Source organism: Triturus cristatus, chromosome 7 (genome assembly GCF_964204655.1).
Source record: "Triturus cristatus chromosome 7, aTriCri1.1, whole genome shotgun sequence".
Classification (NCBI taxonomy): Eukaryota; Metazoa; Chordata; class Amphibia; order Caudata; family Salamandridae; genus Triturus; species Triturus cristatus.
Genome location: NC_140590.1, coordinates 1763833385 through 1763857729, shown reverse-complemented (window position 1 = coordinate 1763857729; position 24345 = coordinate 1763833385). Strand labels below are relative to the sequence as shown.

The window sequence follows — 24345 nt, the reverse complement described above, 5'->3', positions numbered from 1 at the left end:
GGCACCGGGCACGGGCCCAGCGTGCGATGTGCGCTCGACCAGGAACATGGCTGACAGGTCCGCACCAAACAAGTCACGAAAAATACCCTCCACGAACTGCTCCATATTACCAATATTTGTGGATTCCGCAATCCCAATAATGCGTATGTTATTTCTGCGGGAACGGGCTTCCAAATCCTCGTTGCGCCCACGTATTACTTCCAGGACCTTATCCATGCGCAACAATTTTCCTCGGGTGTCACCGTGGCCCTCCTCACACTCAGCAATCCGCGTCTACGCTGCCGCTAGTCGCTCCTCGTGTTGGTCGACTTTATGCGATATGCCATCAATACGCTGAGACATGGAGTCTAGTTTATTGTCTATTTCCTTGAGACAGCCCTTGAGGTCGCGAAACATACTCCTGATATCGTCCTCCGGCGTGGGGTCCATCTGTGTTTCAGGGGCCACTGTTTGGGACGTCTGTTCCGCCTCAGCGTTCCGAGCACTTCGTCGCTCGAAATGCAGCTTCGGCTGCTTGGCATCCGGCTTCCCCATTTTGTGCAGGGGAGACACCTCGGGGGGTGCTGGGGGGGGGGGCTACTGATTGGTTACTGCAGTGTTTGGCCCTCGGTTAAATCGGTTTGTCTAGCAGGCGTCCGGGTCTCGCCCGCCCCGGGCCGCCCCCACAGCCCCCGCAGCGGATATATTCCTGTTCAAGCCGGTCAGGTCCAGCAGGCCACCAACGCGCCCTGTCCGCAGGTATAGGGCGTCGTCGTCCCTCTAGTTGGGTGCGCAGCGACTGCGCGTCATCCAGGCAATCACCTTGGGCAGGGCACTCCGACCTCGACACGCAGCCACCTTGCCGCAACCCCTGCCTGCAATCCGCTTCTCCCCAGGAGAGGCACAGTCGTGATTATTCAATCAGGCGCTACACACAATCAGGCTCTAGCCGGCTCTCACCTCAAGGGCTCAGCAGTCATTTCTCCCCATGTCGGCGTGTGCGTCAGTGAAGACAGCGAGGCAGGGCGCTCTTTTGCTCTCCGGGCCCTAGTAGTTCACAGCGCACTCCGCCACTTGCTTTTTCGCCGCTAGTGCGTGTCTGCAGGCTTATAGCCTGCAGGATGTCCTGGTCCAGCGATGCAGCCATACACGGCGGGCCAGTCCCGCCCCCGTACTTCTTTGTGGCAGCGCAGCTCCGCCCGCCGGGTCACAGGCCCGCGACCGGGGACTCGAGTAGTGCTCCTGCCCGCCTAGCGTGACGGGCGCTGGCCGCCGGTGTAGCGAGGGCCACAGCGTCGGATCCCCGCCGCCGATCGCGGCCGCGAAAGCTGCCGCCGGGTCTGCAGCATTCAGGCACTCCCCGCCTCGTATTTGCCGCTTAGGAAAGGAGGCTTCTGCTGGATGGGCGTGCGGATTCTTTGTTCGGCTGGCAGAGCCCCGTTACTCGGCGGCCATCTTGCGGCTCGGCTCGGCCACGCCCCCCCCAGAGTACTCCATACTTCGCCTCAAACATGCTGTTTATGCCGGAGCCAATAGGCCATGGAGGATGTTAGCGAATAAGCTCCGTGGCCAAAGGAAAGCTAACACGGTCGACACCCTATTAGTGGAGGGTGCATTAGAGGTTACTGGAGACAAGGCAGTGGCTGCCTGTTTTGGTGATTTTTATAAAGCTCTCTACTCAGCACAAAACCTCTCACTCCAGAAAATTGACAGATACCTTGGTGAAGCCAACGTCACAAGTTTGACAGAAGAACAAGCAGCGGGCTGGATATCCCAATTCAAATAAAAGAGGTAATATCAGCAATATCCAGATTGAAATTACACAAATCTCCGAGCCCGGATGGCTTCTTGGCGCCCTTCTATAAATGTTTTTGTAATATGCTGGCCCCTCTTCTTACCAGAGTGTTCAATGAGATTGCAGAGGTCGGTACACTTCCACCGTCCATGAAAGAAGCTCTGATAGTTAGTGATAGCTAAGCCAGGAAAGGACAGGCAGCTTTGCGCTTCATATAGACTGATCTCACTGTTAAACATGGATGCAAAGCTGTTTACTAGCATTCTGGCCGATCGTTTGGCAGCTCACATGCCAGGGTTGGTGAACCCTGATCAGGCCGGTTTCAACAAGAGATGATGCTCTTTTCTATTGATGCAGAGAAAGCCTTTGACAGGTTACACTGGTCATACCTGGAAGCAGTACTGAAATGCGGTTTGGAGGGGGGGAGCACCGAATCACTCCATGCAGATGATGTTATTGCTACTCTGGATAGACCTCAAAACTCGCTTCCGGAGTTCTTGAAAGAAGTTCGGGTAGGTCTCGGGTTTTGAATAAACATAGCACTGGAGGTGTCAGTGTTGCAGACCATTAAGGACTCCCTTACGCAGACCCTTTCCATTCGGTGGGAACAACATTTCTCGGGATCTTGTTGGCATCGAAGACATCACTAAAATAAACCGCATCTGAGTTCCAAGGAAGTAATGATCTCTATTTCATGATCATTTCATAGTGATGGAAGTCCATGGAATGTCATCATTGAGTCCATTAGTGTCGCTGTGTAGCCTGTACACCCATCTTTGTTTCTTTCAGAAATAAGAAATGTCAGTAATATGTGATGGGATGTAAGGCTGGTCCAGGACCGTCCACTTCAGGTTGTCTGCTGTATGATTCTTCTCTAGAAAATGATTGGTTAACTCGGTCGACTGTTTTTTGCAGAGCATCGTGCTTTTATGTTCCATGATTCTTGTCTTGATTTTTCGAGTTTTACCAAAGGGGATGATGGACGGAGCGTTTGAGCCAATCAAACACTCACCCCCAGTCAACTGATCTGGGTTTAATCCCTCATCATTCTTTAGCTCACTCCACCAACCCAGTTCAGACATGGCCGTATGCAAATCAGTCTAACCCTGTGCCTCATGGGAACAGTCCAGCCCGAACTGCCAAGCCATGTCTTCCCTGGACCGGAAACAAGCATTCTGCGACCAGTTTCTTGCTATTCAGCCATCATCAGCCAGGATAGCTTGAATCCAGTGGCAAAGTGAGCAAGGGACCCACGTCTGGACATACCCTGCCAACTTAGGGTGAACAAAACGATACCAAATGGGATGATGGACGGAGCGTTTGAGCCAATCAAACACTCACCCCCAGTCAACTGATCTGGGTTTAATCCATCATCATTCTTTAGCTCACTCCACCACCCCTGTTCAGACATGGCCATTTGCAAATCTGTCTGACCCTGTGCCTCATGGGAACAGTCCAGCCCGAACTGCCAAGCCATGTCTTCCCTGGACCGGAAACAAGCATTCTGGGACCGGTTTCTGGCTATTCAGCTGTCATCAGCCAGGCTAGCTTGAATCCAGTGGCAAAGTGAGCAAGGGACTCACGTCTGGGCATACCCTGCCAATTTAGGGCAAATAAAGCGATACCATCATCCCTTTTGGTATCGCTTTGATTTTATGAGTTGTCATAACTCCATAACGTAATCCACAGGAGCATGTGACCAGGTAAATCAGTTTGTCACTGTTGCAGTACATATGTCGTTTCATTTCCCACAGTCTGTCAGTGCCGATGTCAATGGAAGTAGTATGGTTTGTTTGGGAACACACCCCACAGGAGCAACATGGGAAGTGTCCCTGTACAGCCGGAAGCCCCCATTGGGTGTCCTGATTCAAGTTCTTCCTTGAATCAGGATACCCTATGGGTACACCATGTTATTATTAATTTGGTGATGGGCAAAAGGCCTCAGAATCATGAAGACATTCCATTTTGGATTGCTCAGAAAATTGATCAGCTTGATGCAATTATCCCTCTCACGGATCCTGTTGAGAAACATAGGATCCTTACTATGTGCTTGCCTAGTGGTCTAAATCCTCCCTTAGCCGACTGCAAAACCTGGGGGACGGTGTTTGCCTTAGTGCATACATGTGGATATGGCACCCCCTTGATGAGCGTTCTTCTGAGCATTCTCAAACAGGTACAGAATGAACATGGGGCAGTTCCTGCCCTGGATTTGGGGATGAAGTTGATGGGTATTTTTCCCATAGTCTTCCAAATGATTCTTTCTAATATTAAGAGTGAAGCAGCATCCTTAATGGTTCGTCAACACCTTTCGGCAGTGGCTGACATTGACTGGGAATGCGAGTTGCCAATTATTATTGCTGATGTTTGTACATCCTTGGGTCGCAATAACTTGGAGTTAGACCATCTACTCAATCTCAGGGTAAGCCCACTCCTGAAGGGAGGATCATCTTGTCTTTCCTAAAAAGACATGGGACAAATCTAAGCAGCAACAGAAACTTAGGTCTCGTGGTGGGTCAACGCCGCCAGACGCTTCTGAACGTAGATATGATTTACGTGATAGCTCTAAAATTAAAACTCCTGAGAGGTTTCAGGCTCCTGATCCCTGTTCTCCTAGTTCCTTTCAGGAACTGTTTGATCAACAGACCGACTGAGATTGCAAACAGGGCGAGTTCACACCACTCAAGAGGGACCCGCAGCGCACTTTTGATGCGAAAGTCAAGAGAGAAGAACCACCTCCATATAGAGTCCCATTCCAAAAGAAGGAAGTTCCTGCTTTAATAGCAAAATATGCCCCTGACGGTGAGAGCCATCCTCCTGGACAGGAGTTGGCCCGCTACTCTACTCAACAGCACAGCAGAAGTTACTGTAGTGCGTCAGACACTCTACCAGTTTCTGGAAGCGAAAGCAACTGACACCTATGTTACTGTTGAAACCGCAGACACCCGCGTGGCTTCCCCTGATAGACTTTACCCTGTAGACATTCAGATTGAAGTTAACATTAAACGCGCCATGAATGCTATTTTTTGGAACAACTTGACGTCTTCTTATGACATTTTACTGGCGAAGGTCGTTTGGCCTCCCCCATTTGTTCTTGCTTTTCCTCGAGGCAAGGATGTGATTATACCTTCCTTTTCACAATACGTCCCTGATAAGACTAAGCATGCCTATGCTTCGGCATGGGCTCTTGCCTTAGCTCCTGCCTTAAACTACAACCAGGTTGGTTGGATAAGGATTCTCTGCTACATGTTGTGATTATATGCTCTACACCTCAGCCACAACCTCAATATTCAATTAGCATGACGCTAAGGCAACTGTAAAGAGATTCTTACCCAATTGAAGTATTAAGGTGTAATTGAACCCTGTGTCTCGGCAATGAGTAATCCTCTCTTTACGACTTTGACACCTAATGGTTCCTATCGCATAGTTTTGGATTATAGACATTTGAATAGTCATACCCATACTTTTGCAGTGCAAAACATGCATAGTATAGCGTTGATCAATAATATCATGCGTAAAAAGGTCAAAACTACACTAGATATTCCTAATGGCTTTTTCAATCATAACCTGGCTACTGAAAGCCGGGACTTGTCCCCGTTCTTCGTCCTCGTCTCCCAGAGGCGATGCATGAGACTGCCCATGGAAATAAGAATATCCCCGGGGTCTTTGCGGCATGTATTATGCCACTTTTGCATGATATCGATCCTGGCGCCTTCTCTTATGTCGATGACATATACCTGATGGATGATGAATTGAATCCCCATCTTGCAAGAGTGGATCGCATTATTGCACGATTCGCTGCTCTGGGCTGCAAATTTAATTTTGTGAAATCGCATATTGCGTTTCTGGCCGTTCTTTTTCTTGGTTATGAATTGACGAAAGAAGGTTGGGGTTTAGCACCCCATTTCTCGGAGAAGTGTGCTCAATTACAGCCTCAATCTACCCTTAAAAAATTGCAGTTACTGCTTGATTTTTTAAATTTCAGCAGGATTGCCTTCCTGATTACGCTCAGAGTATCAAAACTTTGTATGTCTTGATACCCCTATCCTTTTCTGTTTCATCCTGGCTTCCGGAACACACAGTTGTGTTACACGCTTTACAGTCTGACTTGCTTGCTATGCAGTACATACAGACTACATTGAATACTACCAATTTGGTCATCCAGATTTTGCTCGATGCGATCGGTTTCACTCATGTGACTTTTAATGAGGGTGACACAGTCCCAATTGCTTTTAAATTGAGTCTATATACTCCTACAGAATTGCGTTTTTTGTTCCTCTGAAAATTTTCTGACTGTTGTACAAAGAACGCCCACTTGCACAAGGTAAATGCATTTTTGTTGTTTCGCCCATGCCTTCCCTAGAGGTTATCATGAGAGCTAGTGTTCCTAATTCTAAAGCTCTGCACCCTCGTTAGATTCCATGTGGTACGTCTTTGATATCAGCTGATTTCAGCTTTGTTTTTTACCCTTCCTTGCAAGCACAAGAATTTCTTCAGTATAAACACATTCACCTTCTACCTTCTTCAGTTCTTCCTCTTGATCAGTACAAATGTATAATTTCCACTGATGGTTTGGCCCAACTCGCCATTGGTTCTAGGCAAATTTACTCTGCAGCATGCGCCATCGTCGTATGTACAATGGAAGATGGAGTTTCTCACTCTACTTTGGTTCATACCCAGTCCCTTGGGGACAGCACATCCCAGCTGGCCAAATTGAGCTCTCCTTTTTGCTCTCGAATTTGCTGATCCAGAATTACCCACCCTTGTTGTCTGTGATTCTTTTTATTGGGTACAATCTTTCAATGACAATTTGTTTTCTGGAACCAAAGTGATTTTTGGGATTCTAAAGGGAGCACGATAAAGCATAAAACGCTTTGGGTGTGAGTGGCAGCTCTTAAATAACGCCTGCCACTTACACATGTTGTCCATACATTGGGACATCAACATGCAGGAGCTCACGCTGTTTGAAATTTAATGGCTGATGAAGCAGCCAAATCTGCAGTATACACAGTTAAAGTTGCCGCAGTAACGCGTTCTATGACTAAAATTGACAGTAATATTTTAGCGGCTATTGCCACAGGTAGGGATGGTACTCCTTTTCCACAAGGGTCCCTTCTTGTTATACTTATCAGTTAACTACTGAAAAAGTTCCTTTTGAGTCCATTCTAGGGGTTGTGATCATTCGATTTCCAACCTTGTCTGCAGACATTCTTTAATAGTGGCCACTCCTGAAGGTATTGCTTCTGTACATGCGGGAGTAGCTGCCATTGTTCCTCTTTTAAGGCAATGCTATTGGTGGTGCAGTTTTTACCAGCAGACTCGCAGGTATGTCCTTTGTTGTGATGTTTGTCAACAAATTAAGAGTTCTACAGTGTCACGACCACCTCAAACACATCTTTTTATTTTCAATAAGCAGTTTGACTGTATATATCTTGATAATTTTGGTCTTCTTATATCCAATAATGCTTTCAAATATATTGTGGTTGCAGTGGATTCTTGCACTAGGTTCCTCTGGCCCTAGCCAAAGCGCTTGGCTGACGCTTGAACTGGGCAACTCTGTGGTGGTGCGGATGAATCGTGACTTAAAGCAATCCTTGACAGCAAGGGTATTAGATACGGGCCGTGACTGGTTGACTCCCCTTATTGAGTTCAACTTGCTCCTAATAATCTCCCAAGAAAATCTCTGGGTGATGCTAAAGAGTACGAAATGCTCTTTGACACCAAGATGTTTGTTCCAGACATTGATGGTCTAGACTTTGTGGTGGCAACCTTTGACATAGACAACCACTGTACTGTCTTACAGGAAGTACAAAAGGGTTGTGACGCTGTGGTTAAAACACAGTTGCCCTCAACTCTGCCATAGGATGCAGCTGTTCTGATTCCTGTTTCTGGCTTGCTTCCTAAAGTAGGCGATCTGGTTCATGAAAATGTGGCGATCAAGAAATATTTTGGTCCCTCCTACTGGGCTCCTGTTCCAGTGCTTGGTCTTCAAGGTACCCGAACTGTGATTTTACCTCCACTACAGGGATAAGAATACAATCACTTTTTTCCATTGAACATGTCAAGATACACCATTTAACCTGAACGGGATATTCCTTTACAGCCTGTGAGTGCCATTGCTTCTGATTCTCCCCAGCTGCCGCAGGGAGATGTCGAGTCTTCAGTCAACCTGGTACCTGGTTTACCTTCTTCACACTCCACAATGGAAATCATTTATTCTGATCCATCCCTTGAGGCGCCTTCGGGAGTGCTAGCCTCAGGTCTACATCCAGAATCCCAGCCTCTGTTATTCCAGCTGAGTTCCTTTGGTTACTAATACTAAATTGATCAAGATAATTTTTCTTCAGACAGTTCTTTATTGTCTTCTCTTTTAGTCCACAACAGTCCCCTGCACACGCCTACAGTGTAAAATCAGAATAACAAAAAGATAGTAACACAACAATCCTCTGCTTGATCTTTCGCTTAGGTTTAAGGCTTTTCTTCTTTTCTTTTTGTGCTTAGTCCCTATTGTATTCCAATGGGTCTGATTACAGCCTTAGCCAACACGTGTTTCATCGCGAACCTCAGGATAGTATTCCGCGACTTCTTCAGGGCTAAACTCCTGTGTTTTAAGTCCTCAGTTTCAGTTGTATTTCCGACCCGAAGGTAATCAAAAAGTGTGTCCCTGTATCCGGGAATCAATCACTAAGTCATTGAGCCTCACCCATGTAAATCCCTGCCTAAAATATCGGGTAACTCGAGACGTTATTGAGTAATGGTTCTCGTTCTTGGTTACATGTGCGATCAGTAAGTTGAAATTACAGTTGTCCTTATTGCCTAAATGAGAGGGCTTGTGTGTTTTTTCTTTAATGTTTCATAAGCCCTGCATGTGTGGTGCTGCTATGTAAAGTCCGATCCGGCAGCTCCTCTGCTCCCCAAAACTTATGTGTACGTCGGATAGCGTCTGTTTTAGCCCCACCACCAGCACGGATCTGTGTTTTCATCTCCTGGTTAAAACGCACTTATCTGGTTTCAACTTGGACATATGTCTGGATTGTGTTTACCATGGCATTTCTGGCCATGTGGATTGGATTTGTGACTGTTTTTTTCCTTTTGAATAATGGTCACTACCTCCCAGAATGTTTTGCTGCAGAAATTGTCAACAGGGTGTTGGCCCACATTCCTCCTCCATAAAATAAAACAAGACCAGTCCCTTGTTAACATCTCAGCGGTCCCAGTCACTGATGGAATTGTATGAGATAAATTACCATTCCATTTCTTCGGTCCGATGGAGACCCTACAAACACAATATGTATTCTGTGTTTCCATGGGTGATATAATAGTGCCTAGGTTGCAATCAGATGATGATTTACGAATTGCAATATTTATATTTAAATTCTGCTAACTATGCCGATTTTTTTCTGTTATCAACATTATGGGCATCATTTCTTAAATAGAGCTAATGGACAGCGTCCCCAGTTTAATTATACTCAAGGGGAACATTGCCCAACTGCTGACCAGGGTAGTTCCAATACACAAAAGATGAAATACACTTATTTCACTGGTTATGACCTTTCAGACCCGGTATCATACTATTTAAAACTGGTTCCCAATCTCTCTAAAAAAAATGTAGGATTTAACAGACCATAATGATTTATGCATCCCTTTTTTAGTGATAACCTAGCCCTGAAAGGATATGATTAATAGAAGGACACTATTTACTTTAAATCGGTATGGGGCAATAAGTCTTGGCAAGTCCAAGGTACAGAAACTTTATTCCGTGCATGTCTGATACTGACACAAATCATCTTTCTTAATGCCACAGTCCAACAGACTGCGAGGTTTGGAGAGTTGTTTGAATTACGCTTTTAACCTCACCTTTTATGTGCTCCTAATTGTGTTTTAAAAGTAACTTTTAAATTGTTTTTTGAAACTTTCTGGGGGCTGAAATTAATCGATTATATGGGGGCTTGTAATCTATTTTTCCTGTGGTGGAGGGTGTTATATTCCCATAGCTGAACTTTTCTTGTACCCTGTGGATCGCGGGTGGCCATTTTGGGTTGCCATGCGCTGTCTGCAGGTTGGTGCGCCAGCTTTTGCACCCCATCCTGACATTACCTTATATAATGGACGAGGATCGATCGCGCAGTGCCTGCGAGGTTTGCAGAGTTGTTCGGATTACGCTTTTTTTTTTTTAATCTTATTTTTATTCAATTTTGAAAAGACATGTTAATAAACTTCAATTACAGAAATGCATTCCCATCATAATAGAGTTGCCACCATACTCATAAATATAATAACAGATTACAGTGTAAAGACATAATCACCTATCAAGGGACAGGGTGTCGCCCTTTAATGTAGCACAGGACCCATTCTTCAATGCTCGTGCAATCTTTGTTTGGATTACGCTTTTAACCTCACCTTTTATGTGCTTTTAATTGTGTTTTAAAAGAAACTTTTAAATTGGTTTTTGAAGCTTTCTGGGGGCTGAAATTGATCGATTATCTGGGGGCTTGTAATTTTTTTTTCTGTGGTGGTGTGTGTTATACTCCCATAGAGTTACTTTTCTTGTACCTTGTGGATCGCGGACGGCCATTTTGGGTTGCCACACGCTCTCTGCAGGTTAGCGCGCCAGCCTTTGCACACCATCCTGCCATTAGCTTATAAATAGGATGGGGATCGGACGTGCAGTGGGTGCGCCTCTGGCGCACCAAAGTCGCGCCGAAGCCAAGCCTGTCTGTGCCCGTCTGCGTCCGACCGGGGCCAGGGGCCACGACCCCTGTTCCGATCAAGAGGACTTCTATAAGGTACTCTAAAGAGCAGCTGATAAATCTTAATAGTGTCCTATCCCTCGATTGCGAGCTTTTTAACCCAGATTCACAGATTTTTAACTGTCCGTGTTGTAGCTTTGCCTTCTACCCCTTCAAGGTTTGATAAGGCCCAGGTCAATGCTGCTATTAATCATCGTAAAAACTACGAAAAAGGCTATGTATTTTATAATATAAACTGTTGCTCACTCCCTAAACACAAGTCAGACATGTTTGACTTTCTAGTCAATGAACAGCCTGACGCCATTTTTCTTACAGAAACCTGGCTACAGGAGTGTTCTGGACCCGCCATTGCGCTTTCATTACCTCCTAATTACTTAATAGTTAGGAGAGATAGGACTTTTGAAATGGGAGGAGGTATTGCAATTATTTACAAAGATTGCTACCCTTGCAAATTCGAAGATTAATCTAATTACTTAATAGTTAGGAGAGATAGGACTTTTAAAATGGGAGGAGGTATTGCAATTATTTACAATGGTTGCTACACATGCAAATTCGAAGATTTATCTTTCACAGGTTGTGAGTCTGCACTATTTAAACTTATCATCACCCCACAGGTTACCTTTTCTGGCATCCTGCTGTACCACCCCCCCCGGGGCCCGCAGGGGTATGGGCGGACTCCTTCCCTGATCTAGTTGCTCCTTATCTCCTAGAGACTGCTAAGTTCAACATTTTGGATGATCTCATCTTACACTTTGATGACCCAGCATATGCCACTAGTGCTACACTCATCTTAGATTTAGCAGCTATGAATATTCTGTTGTGTAATTCGGGTTCCACTCACGCTGCTGGTCATTTATTGGACCCCATTTTCTCTAATCTGTCGAACATTAGCTGCCTCCCAGCACTTCCTGTTCTCTGGTCGGATCATTTCCTGGTGGGCTTTCAAGTCAATAAAGTTTATTCGAGCCCAGTCCCCAATATGTCCGGTGATAAGCCTAATTCAAGAAACTGGGGTAAATTAAATATTGAAACCTTTAATAAGACTTTATCTGAGAATGCCCCCATCCCTGCCCAATTTCGGTAACAGACGTGCATGTAATACATAATTGGTTACTCAATTCCATTGATGTTTGCCTTCCGCTTTCGGCTAAGAAGATGAAAAATCACCGGCCACCGGCCCCATGGTTCTCTGAGAGTTTAAAAGCGGAGAAAAGTAAATGCAAAGCATCTGAGAGACTCTGGAGAAAGAACTATGCCCCAGATACTAAATTAGCCTCTAAGTTGGCAAAAAGAAACTATCATGCACTTTGTAAAGGTGCGCGGGCTGAGCATGTGACATCGACTATTTCTAAGGCACAAAACAATGCTAAAACACTGTTCAAGCTTGTTAAAGAACTATCGGGTGCAACATGCCTACCTACATCTCCGGATCTCACTGAATCACAAAGTGATGATCTTGCTAGGTTCTTTCTCAATAAAGTTGAAAATATATATGCCACACTGAATGAAGTCCAACCAGTTAATGGTCAACAGCACATGAAGAATCCTGATCAGCCAACCACAAGTACGGATCTTCAGGCTAGAACATCTTTGACACCCACCAACAATCTAGAAACCTGTGTACCTCTAGACATTAATTCTTTTAGGCGAATTTTGGATAGTCTTAAATCCAGCTCTCCTAGGGACCCGGTCCCTTTTTCTGTGCTCCAGAAACTTGAAACATCATCTCTGCTGCTAGTTATGGAGTTGTTTAATGCCTCCTTAATGTAAGATAAGGTACCATCTGCTTGGAAGCATGCAATGGTTCTTCCATTTAAAAAAAAAGTTAACGCTGACCCTACACAACTGTCTAACTTCCAGCCCGTTTCTCTGCTCCCGGCCTTTTCAAAAACTTAGGAAAAACATGTCAACATTCAACTATCATCACTCGTTGAATCCCATAAATTCTTCCATGGCTCACAATCCGGTTTCCGACCAGGTTTTTCAGCGAGACTACCTTGCTTGCACAGAAATGTTACGCAACCGTGTGGATAAAGGAGATACCATGACTCTTATACTCCTTGATCTAAGTGCCGCGTTTGACACGGTCTCTCATACTCTGCTCCTGCAAGCTTTGCAATCCTTGGGAGTGACTGGCGTAGCACTTAATTGGCATAAAGATTTCCTGGTGGATCGCACTTTCCAAGTTTTCTCTCCCACATCCAGTTCAAAAACGTACTCTTCACCGTAGTGTGTTCCTCAAGGCTCGATCCTTAGCCCTTTATTATTCAACATATATGTCAGGCCTCTGGCGCTGATTGCTGAAGAATCGGTGTTGTCTCTCTTTTCTTATGCTGATGACACCCAGATTGTCTTTTCTTTATCAGCTGACAGGGCATCCAAACCATCCTCTCTTCAATCTGGATTGAGGAATATTGCAGGATGGATGCAAGCCAACCTGCTTAAACTCAATGGTGAAAAGACAGAGGTGATGATACTGGGCAAGAAAAAAGATCTATGGGCCCCCCAACATTGGCCACCTGAAATGGGTGCCTTGCCCCAACCCAATCACCAGGTTCGGAACTTAGGTGTCATAATTGATGACCAACTCTCAATGAGGCAACAAGCAGTAAAAGTGTCATCCATTTCTTTCACTATCCTTAAATGGCTCTGGATGATGCCTTCGTCCACACAACGTACTGTGGTCCATGCTCTTATTACTTCAAGGCTGGACTATGGCAACATTCTGTATACTGGAGCCAATAAGGATGTGGTACAGAAGTTGCAGCTGGTATAAAATGTGGCGGCCAGGCTGCTCTGTAAGGTCCCTAAAACAGCTTCTATTTCAGGCGCCCTCTGGGATCTTCATTGGCTCAGGGTTGAGAATCATATAAAGTTCAAAGCCCTGAGCTATATGTTCAAAATCAAAAGTTGTAAAGTGCCTCAATATCTGAAAGCTCTAGTTCAACTTTACCTCCCATCACGTTCCTTACGTTCTGCCACTCAGGCGAAATACTCGGTGCCTAGGATCAGGCTGTCCCGCATGGGCGGTCAGTCCTTCTCTTGCCTTTGCTGTCAAACTCCCTTCCGATGGCACTTTGGACTGAAACCATTTATGAGAATTATCGTAAGTGCTTAAAAACCTGGCTGTTGAATATGTAGATTCTTCTTATTCTTTCTTTTCTTCTTTCTGTTCTGACAGGCAGCGCCAGGAAACCCTTGGGTAGCTGTGCGCCTAATAAGATTAAATTAACATAACATAACAGACTACTTGTCTGGGGTTTGCTAAGATTAAGGAATTGAATCCCCCCGCTATTCCATCTTTAGCCCTTTTTAATAATGGGCAGTCTTATACAAATTATACTGAATACCAACTAAATAGTATGATAAAAATTGTATATTTAACATTTCTATGATAATTCAATCAGGGTGGGCATTATGGCCAACAGACACGAATGTATGTGATTCTCGTTTCACGAACACTAATTCAGGGTTCACATTAAAAAGACCTGATCCATGTTATCCACAAACACCACATTCCAATACCGTTACTACTTATTCCGTAGGTAAATTATGTCAACAGTGGTTAGAACATTCCACATTGTCTGCTGGGAAATGACATCTTTCTCTCCTATCAGAAGACAGAAACCTTTCTGATTTCCTCTTGGGTCCAAAATCCCATCAAAATAATTTGTTTGTGCTATGTATAAGGAATATTGAAAATTGTCACAAATGGAAGTTGCTGTATGCTTATGCCAAATTGATCAGGATAATTTTGCTAAATTGCATGCGGTTGTTGACAACAGTATTAATACATCATCTTCTCGTATTTATACAAGATAATATTGTGTCCTCTGTAATTGATATTGTACAAAATTAAGTGTCTACCTTGTATCATGGTCAGAGTCAACTTAGATCAGTCATGCAATTTGGCTGGACACTGCAAACACTTAAAAATGGACGCGTTCCATGGCATTACCTAAATCATTTAATCGGACATGTAAACAACAAACAATGGCTATGTAAGATGCTAGTTACACCATGCTACATATAGAGAAACCTGAACAACTTCCCTTCACTATGGTGGAAACTCATTTTGCGGTATGGTCAATGAAGAGATCGGCAGAACAACGAGTGCCGGTGGCCTGAGTGCAAGATGGCGAACGTCTCCCCCGGGGCTCCTGCCCGCTCAGTTGAGCCCACGTCTGGCCGTAAAACCCCTGCAACCTGACCACAGAGCGAAGCACGGCCCCCGGGGAGACGACCGGAGGGCACGGATCTGGTGGTTGGAGGCGCAGATTGTAGAGATAACCTGCGGGAGGCTATAGGGAGCTGGATCGGCGGCAAGGAACTGCCCTTTCATCCCCCTGGTAGGAGCCTGATGCAGCCGGGTGCGCGACTCGCGCCGCATGTCGCCACCGCCGTGAAGAGGGATCCGTTGCTTCATACACAGAGGCGTCGAGCGGGGGGCTCTCCAGTTTTTGCACTCCCGCCATGATTTCTGGACCCGTGGAAGAAACCTGACCCTAAGATGGCGCCTGCCGGCTTTCGCGGGCCGTTGCGGGGTGGGGAGAGCTCTGTGCCCACGGATCCAGAGGTCGTTGCCCACTGTGAGGAGGTAGGCTACTGCACCCCACGTGAATTGCTGCTGATGAGGCTGTGCCGGTTCACTGTCTGTGCCTCGGGGCCCGCCTGACGTTAACATGGCGGCCGGGGCAGCTTAAACGCCCATAACAGTCTCAAGTCCCTGAAGCCTTCTCCCCCACCCCGGCACCAATTAGCATGCAACCATGCAGGTGAGCTGAATCTTAAATCTTTAAACCGGCCCATAAGGATTCAAATGGTGGAGGGGGGGGCAGCGCAGCACTTTGAGTGATCAGTTTGCTCCTGGGTATCGGAGGCATTCCGGGGACTTGCCTGACATCCCTGACCTTAACATGGTTGCCAGAAGCGCTGTCACAACTCTAATCCCGGCGCTACTCATCCAGATGCAGGTGTGTCCCAGCCAGAGGTTCCCCTCGAACAAAAGTTTAAAAATGGTTACCGGCTGTCTCCACGGTCATAATCCCTTACCTGACCCCAAGATAGCTTCCACAGTTTTCCCTACCACCAGACTCCGAACAGACCTTTATCACATCCCTCATTGGCCTACGTGGTAGCCCCAGCTCTGGCTTGTCTTTCACTCCCTCCCCCCCACCTCCTTCTTTTACCTCAATCCTTGTTGCCTATGTATCTATTCAAAACTGTTTTTCCTGTGCGTTGAGACCTGAGCAACATGGCCGATGCCCGGTGGAGTTGCTAGATAACTAATGAGGAGATTGGCCCTTTTTTCCCCCTCGACCATCACCTACCCAGTCAGACATTGGACACAGTTCTTCCCCGTCTCCACGCTATGGCTCCTTCCTCCCCTCCTCTCCTACAAATTCTCTCAACCTTGTTGTTTGTTTACTTTTCCCTACTACACTATTGTAACTGATGTAATTTGTAATGCAATGTTCCTCTGTTATAGCGTTCTGATACCTCCGGGTCTAGCCAGCGCTACATAATCCTTTTTGATGTACCTTGTAATGCAAGGATCCCCTGGTTAAGCGCTCTGATACCTCCGGGTCTAGACAGCGCTATATAGCCTCCTCAAAATCAAATTGACTAAAAACTGGTTTTCCTGATCGTTGAGACCTGAGCAACATGGCTGATGACCGGTGGAGCTGCTAGACAGCTAACGATGAGATTGGCCCTTGGTTTCCCCCTTGACCGTCACCTACCCAGCCGGACATTGGGCACAGTTCCTCCTCGTCTCCCCACTATTACTCCTTCCTCCCCTTCCTCCTACGAATTCTTGAAAGATTGTTCATGTGTACTGTACCTTACTATGCTCTTGTATCTGATGTAACTTCTAACGCAACGATCCTAAATGTAAAGCGCTCTGATACCCTCTTGGGTCAAGTTCACGCTATATAAAACTTTATAAATACATGGGGTTTTCTCATTGCCCATCTCAATGTTTCAGTTCACTGCCGGCGTGAAACACTTCCTAGTAGGTAGATATGAACCCCTTGAGAGCAGCTACATACATGAGTTGCGGTCCCTGCCCTTTGCATATCACTGTCAATGAGCAGAGAGAGCAGTTTTTCTTACAGGGGAAGGGTGCAACTCCACTGCCGGTAATTCCCCTGTGTATCGACAAGTAAAATTTCATGGCGCCTGTAATGTTTCTTTCCCTAATCTGACTTGTTATTTGAAAGGAGCTCCTGCAATTATTTCCACTCTCACATTGCTTTCACATCGCAGTTACCTTGTCCTTAATAATCAGGATTGTTGAGAGCTGCGGACAGGAATCTTGTATGTGGTGTCTGTTTCCCAGTTAGTTACTGGTTGCAGCAAAGTCCTGTTTCCTCCTTCACATGGGAGAGTAGATAGTTCATTATGGCCTTATATTCCAACTCTGAAATTAGATTTCAATAAGCTAAACCGACTTAAAGCGTCATTGTTTCAGCGCAAAGTGAATCTCACAAGACCTTCGAATTGCAGGTGGCAAGAACGTCTAGTGAAATGCAGTCTATGTTAAACACGAATGTCCTCCTCCATTTTGGGGAATTGATACATCAAATATTAAATGTGTCTGATAACCTGGGTCTGGCACACTTCTTTAAACTTGTGGGCTCAGGCCTCATGACATCATTTCAAACTATTTTTGGAGTAATTCCAGCTTTTATACATTATATTTTTCCAGCATATTCACTGGGTTCCCGCTGATGTTCATCTTGATTTGCTCTTCCTTCTATTCCGTAATGGCTGCTCCACTTGTGGTCCTACCCAGACAGGCAGCGCTGCAGCTATTCCATGAGCGAATGCTACAACTTTTAGGAATGGTACCCTTAGATGCTTTGGATGCTGAATTTTGTCTCACCTTCATATCTGCTTACTCCGCGAGAATGCAACCTGTATTTCATTGCATCGGGTGCCCCTTTGAATGGTCCCTGGGTATCTGCCTGGCTACCCCATCACACTGCCCTGGATTTCGAACTGTTGATTGGTCCCTTAGTGGCCCATAACCAGGACTGTTCCTTGGGTATGCGGCCTGTGTACAAGCCAGAGTTGGGGCCAGTGGTTGGAGGGGATCCCAGTGAAATTGCACAGTGTCTCCTGGATCTTAGCTTCTCCTTGGATGGTCCTATCTACAACTGGATACTTTGACCTGCTTAATTGGATGGCTGACATTTCCAAGGGTCAGATTTCTTAGTGGAACTATTGTCATTCCACTTCGCATCCTACATCCTGGGTCCTGGCGATACGCTGTAATTGGATATATTTTTCATCAAAAATACTTTTCTTCTAATTTAGCAATACTATCTTTCAAATGCTCTCAAGATGAAACTTGTTACACACTTTGGTTTTGCTTATCATCTGACTTACTTCTGTCGCCATCTTAGTGCTATCATCCTTACCAAGGTGAGGGTGTCATAAGTCCCATGCAGGCCCATTGACGTTTTCCCTATGTTAGCATGAGTACGTGGCAGACTGCCTTCTACTTTGCGCATGTTACTATACAAACATATTTTACTTTGTGCCACACTGTACTTTCACACAGACCCTGCTGTTGTTTTCACGTTCTGTTCTTTCCTGGGATTTTGTCTGAACACCGTAGGCAAGGTCAAGCAACAATGCCCCTTGTTATTTTGTTCTGGTCAGGCCCTAGCACCTAGGAAAAACACACAGATGCAGCTGTTGTTTGGGAACACATACATGTGTCATATATGTATACACGGATAGATGACATACACACTTGGAGAGGGATATTTCCAGAGAAGAGATTGTGACAGCACCTGAGATCTAGAACTTTCATCTGTGTATGCTAAGGTACGGGGTCTGCTGCTAACATCCTGAGATCTTCTGATATATATTTATTTTGGTTCTGTAGAAGGGGAGACAGGTTACGCTACCCTGTCTTATAGAATGACAACTCCTTTAATGATTTAGGGACTAGTTACTGTGCTGATCATATTTGTGTTAGGCATATTCTTTCTTATTTCTCTAAAGTGACATTCCACTATATTTGTACATATTAGGTATCCTCATGGTCTCCCCAGCTGTCCCAGAGTTGGGGGTCATGTATCTAAAAGCAGGGGCCTTATAAAATATGTATTATAAACCCTGGTGAGGGAAACATGTCCATTTTACTTTTTTCCCTATTGAGATACTTAGCCCATAAGCTAGCATTGCAATATTTTATGGCTACATAATTATTGCTAGGAAGGGTTTAAATATCATTCAAGGACTTAACAGAATGGTCATGATAAATCCAGCCAATTGTTTTTGTTGAATTTATCATAATTTTTGCAGAAAAGCAGTTATAAAAAGCAGTTTTCTGTAAGCCAAAGTACAATCTTCCGGCAGTCTCCCCTGATTGGTCAGTGCTATCAGGCTTAGCAAAATGACTTGATTAGGTGTTAAGTGGCTGTACAGGGGAGAGGCTATCTGCTGGAGGGGGCTCTGTAGCTACACAGGAATGTCAGGGCAGGGGGAAGGGGTCATAAAGCATGAGACTTCAAAGGAGGACAGGAGAGGCAAGGAATGCCAGGTTTACCTATCCCCATCCCCTGTGCCCGAGCGAGATGACAGGCTTAAGGAAGGAATTTGCAGCTGATAGGAGAGGAGAGCTATGTGAATGAGCCACACTGAGTGTTGGTTTTGTTAGTTCTTACTGTTCTGCTGAGATTCCAGCCATGATGGATTTTTGAAGAACGGTGTTTGGTGTTTTCTGAGACAAGAATATGCCACACTTTGGAGGAAGTGGTCATGCGTCTGGGTGGCACCCTGCATTCCATTAATCAGTGGCGCCCTACTCTTGATGCCCAGAAGCTGAGATCAAATATGAAACTACAAGGAAGAGATGGACTATCCTGCTGGAATCTAAATTTGCACCCAAAGCCTCTGATTCCTGAAAGACTGTGCCTGTGGCACCATTTGGTACCACAGCCCCCCTGGGGACTGTGCCTTGCTTCTAGAATGGACTGCATGCAGCTACAGGTTAACAGAGCCCACCTGCATTATCTCCACCCAGAGTTCCCAATCTGGTGGGCACCCAGTTGACTTTTAAAGATTTGGCCAGGTGCATTGTGGGAATTCTGATCCCAACCTTCCAAGGATCATTGAGGAGTCTCTAGGCCCTTGGATTTGTGCTTTAGACACTTTTGACCCATAAGGAGACCTCCAGAAAGTGCCTTGTGAAGTTTGGAGAACGTTTGGGAAAAAGCTATAGAAGGCGACTGACCCAACCAGGAGAGTCAAGCTAGCCTCCTTCAACCGTGACCCAGCCTGGATTTCAGGTTCATCCCACTGAAAAGCTCCGGTGCTCCGACTTCCAGGATTTGACTGGGGCATTGTGGGAACTCAAGCCAGTGAACCCTCTGCATTTCCAGCCTGGCAAGGAGCATCAAGGCGGTGTCAGAAGAAAAACCTCCAGAAAAGTATCTAAGTGTGTGGGTAAAATTTTGACCGGGTGTCCCGCTTAGTGTATCTGACCAGGGTTCCATCGAGTTCGGCCTGAAACGATGACTTTGTCCCGGTCAAGCATAACTAGCTGGTAAACGCAACGATATTTCCTCATGATCTAGATTTATGAGTGCTAATTATTTTGTAAATTTGTTGAGCACTCTCTCACAATATAGGACTGACTAGATAGCCTCTTTCACCTCTGCCCTGAACATAGATGTGCGGCCACATTAGTGGGGTGACATTCACCACCAAGTTTTCACAAGCCCACTCTACACTTCTGATCTACTAGCTATTTGCTCCTGCATGCACAATTTCTTTGTGAAATTTGCACTTTCAGATTACTATCTACAAAGCAATGAGAATTGTAAGAGGTGCTATGTGAAACAGTAGGGGGTGGTTCATAGTAATATTTGAACTTCATAGATGGTGTAATGAATATATATTCAGCAGATGAAATGAGGTGGTCTAGCCGGATCTGGTAGGTATTTCTGAGCTGCGGTCTGGGCTGGCCCCTGTGAAATATGTTGAATTTGACCTGGTGTAACTTGCAGACACTGGGACTCATTCAGCAGTGCCCACACTTTGCTTTCCATTTCGAGCAGCAAGCTGCAAGGGCTTTTGTATTCCAGTTTAGCCCAAAACAAAAACCTCACTTAAAGGGCCATCAGACCTCCTTGGCTAGGAGCTATTTGGAGCCTAACACCTAGATACCAATGGAAGGAGGAGAACAATGCCACTCATTCTGCCGTGTTGTCACTTCTCAAGCACTTCAGACAAACTATGGATTTATGAATTCTGTCAACCTTTGTATGTAAGACTTATACATGGACTGTAAGAATGCCAGACTGCATGAGTAATTCCACTAATAATCATTTATATAGCACTCACCAATTTATTTTTTCATAATTCATTTTATTTTATACCAGTACAAACCCCAATGTATGGTGTTGGAGCGCTTTACATCACACACATACTTTACAACGTCCACGTACAACAAATGTTACATAAAGCATGGAGCATTGCAAGGTGTTGGAGTCACATAGTGTCCATACAAGTAGGCATTCTAAGTTAGGTGCACTTGGTCTAAAGAAACACAAAGTCAGGATTTAAAATGTTACAGTGCTCGAGGTTGACTGTACTAATGACACTTAATTAATACACAAAGGAACCCTTTTTTTAAAAATAGAAAGAAGAAGGATTGCAAAAAATGGATTCCAAACCTATGACTGACAAATTCCATGCAGATGCTTGATGTCAGTTTATAGCTCACTGTGCTACATTAGAATTGTATCTTAAAGCTGACAGTCTGTCCTTACTCATGTAACTCCATGGTATGCAAGCTGTCTCCAAAGTCAGAAACCTCAGATTGCCATTAAACACAAGCTGTCGATGGAGTACTAGTTTATAGCATTTGCAGCATCCTGTGTCCTTCAGTTTAGAACTTTACATAATGATGTTCCGCTACATACTTAGGGCTACAGTGGACATGGTGATGGGGTGCATGTTGCAGGCTAGTGTACATTTGGAAGGTCCAGTACAATGGCAGTAGGTGGCTGCTCTGGAGAGGACATTATTCCATTCTGATGAGTTACAAAAAAACTCAGCGAGATTCCACGAATTTCCATGAACAGGCAGAAATAGGCACGTCGCACTGCTCGCACTGTGATTTAGTGCCAGTAGCTCATTCCACACTGAAAAATCAGTGCGAACAGCGCTAGCGGAGCGCCAGAGGGTGCAGCTTAACAAATTGAATTTGCTGTTGCTCGTGTAAGTTTTCTACTGAAGCTGCAGTTATCATCCTTTTGTCATTGACATCATTCACTATTGCATTTCTCAAACTTTATGTTTGCCTACAACATGTTAAATGTATCTTGCGATGCTGACAGCCTTTGTCCTCACGTTGATGTCCCTTTTTCTGCAGGCTCCCTGTCACAGGCTCTACTGGTGTAGATTGGTAAGGAACCTTCCAACGTGGGTTCATTGAATCAAAAGTCTGTGACACTGTATTATACTGGATTTGCCAGAAGGAGGCATCACTTTCTTGCTCGACGTTGCAACCCAACATTTGACAACTTGAGTAGCAAGAAAATACGGAACTCTTCTTACCCATAGGTGGCTAAACTGCTATGTTCTCTTTTGTGGCCTCCACAGAAATGTAAAAGGTCCGGAAAGTGACTGCTGATGGAACAATTCTTACTTTATCAAGCTTGAGTTTCCTGAAACCTGACTAAAAACAGTGGCTTACTCCACCTCCTACTTGACACGGTGTAAGGGTGTGGCTTGCCAATCTCTTTTCTACTTTGTGGGGTGTATTCAAGCTGTGTGTGGATAACAGCCCTAGAAGCTGCCCCTTCCACCTGAGGATTGATTACTTAGGGTCACTCTGACAGATATTGTTCCCTTTTTAAGGTTTACATTTTCCAGTGTCTCAACATTATGAAAACTTACCGCATTGTTGCTCAAGACCCATAAACAATTACACACTGGGGCCTAGATTTACAAAGAGTTGACAGAACACAGGGTAGCAAGTAAAGGTGCGGCTCTGTGTTGTGAGAAACGGGGACAGCAGAACTTGACCATATCTACAAAGATGTGGTTCAGTTCTGCTCTCCAACTGCACTAGCGCACTTCCTACACTATCGACAAGGTTATCTGTGTTGAAGTCAGCATAGCTTTTTTAGGTGAATTTCTACTTTATATGTGTGCCGCAGAATACAGCACACATTCAAAAAGGAATACACAAGGAGAAATTCAAATATTTCTCTTCCTTACATCAGCCTCAGGGAGGCACAAGATTTTGGAGAAAATCAATTTCTTCAATTCTTTGCGGATGTGAGTTTGTGTCACAGTCCAGGGGTAGAAGCATGGGAATGCCCATGCACCACCCACTGAACACCATCTAGAAGCAAATTAATGAATGTGTGAGTTTGTGTCACAGTCCAGGGGTAGAAGCACAGGAATGCCCATGCACCACTCATTGAACACCATCTAGAAGCAAATTAATGAATGGCAGAGCATTGAGCTGCATTTCTTTAGGTTACAAACCAATGCAAATCGCAATTTGAACTAGTTTGTAATTAACATCCTGGATTTTGTGTTCGGTCTGCATTTAAAAGTACCACAAAGTCCACACAAAACCTTTGTAAATCTGGGATTGGTTCCCACCTTTCTCCACGCATCCGAAATCTGAGTTATTACTTATGCATAATTGTATGAATAGTGTTTACTCTAGTGCTTGTTTCAAAATTTGGCTAGAAAACTCCAGAATGAAGATAGTTTACTCTTTTTACAATGTATGGTACTGGAATTAGTATCTTTTATTGCATTAACTTCTAAATAAACCTGTACGATTCTTACATAGAAACCAGCTTTACAAACCCAAATGTACCCAATATAAGCCTCTTGCTTACAAAAATTCCGGTTCAAATGTGCTGCTATGTTATTCAAGACTTAAAAAAAGCATTGGCAAAGCCAACAGGTCTCACTAGTAAAAGTTTGGTTTGCCGTTGCTTACTTGCATTGGCATTACATATTGCCAAATGGCCACCAATATGCCATGAAAAAAAAGCTTTTTGACAATATCTGCCAGTTTGAAACACACGTGTGAACAGTTGCCATATGCTAAATTTTAACGCATGTGGAAGCATGGCAGACGTCTTTATATGGCGTTTCTATTACAGAAAAGCCATTAGAAATGTCCACCAATATGTGTGCCTGCATCGTGATGCATGCACTGTCAGGTGGCTCAGTTAGGCCCGGGAAGAAACACTGCCATTTTATCATGAACATGTTTCTTAAGTTGCCTTCTCTTTCATACGATGACTTTTGACACACATTTGCTTGCATGACAGTGCAGTGTTATTTTTTCCGTAAGGGAGTACACTATATTTAGTACTTATATGCTATTCTCTTCACCATCCTTCTAATACTAATCACTTGTATCTGCTTCTGTCAAATAATTATTGCAGCGCATATATTTTATATAAGGAAGACAATGGTTCAATAAATATTGAAAATGCCACTTTGTGTCTTTCTTGTATATCTCTCCACTAGCTCACGAGTGACTGAGTGAAAAGGTTTTAGATCTGTTTCCACAATTCCTAGGGGGATCAGGGTTGTCATGTTCTGATGTTGCCTGAACCATTTGTTACCTGTCTAGGTTTAGAGGGGCTTATGGAGGCAGGCACTGTGATCTAGCTGGTCTACAGGACAACATATCCTGAGGGGATGCGGAGAATCAGTTCACCACCAATCCCAATGTTTATGTTTTCCAACAAACAAACAGTTCCTGCTGAAATGTGTAAACTGCACACCAGCACTAGAGTTCTTCTCCTTCTCTGTAGTGAGACA

The 24345-nt window shown here is 44.8% G+C and overlaps 1 protein-coding gene across 1 annotated transcript in view; it reads left to right on the top strand.

The window, feature by feature from the left end:
- The window catches only part of LOC146813019 (killer cell lectin-like receptor subfamily B member 1A), a 574194-nt gene extending 550179 nt beyond the window's left edge, over window positions 1-24015 (top strand). Inside the window, exon 7 of the mRNA XM_085620045.1 lies at window positions 21917-24015. Within this exon, the coding sequence (XP_085476171.1) occupies window positions 21917-21953 (37 nt within the window). The 3' untranslated portion in view covers window positions 21954-24015. The remainder of the gene's footprint in view (window positions 1-21916) is intronic.
- The last annotated feature ends 330 nt before the right edge of the window (window positions 24016-24345 follow it).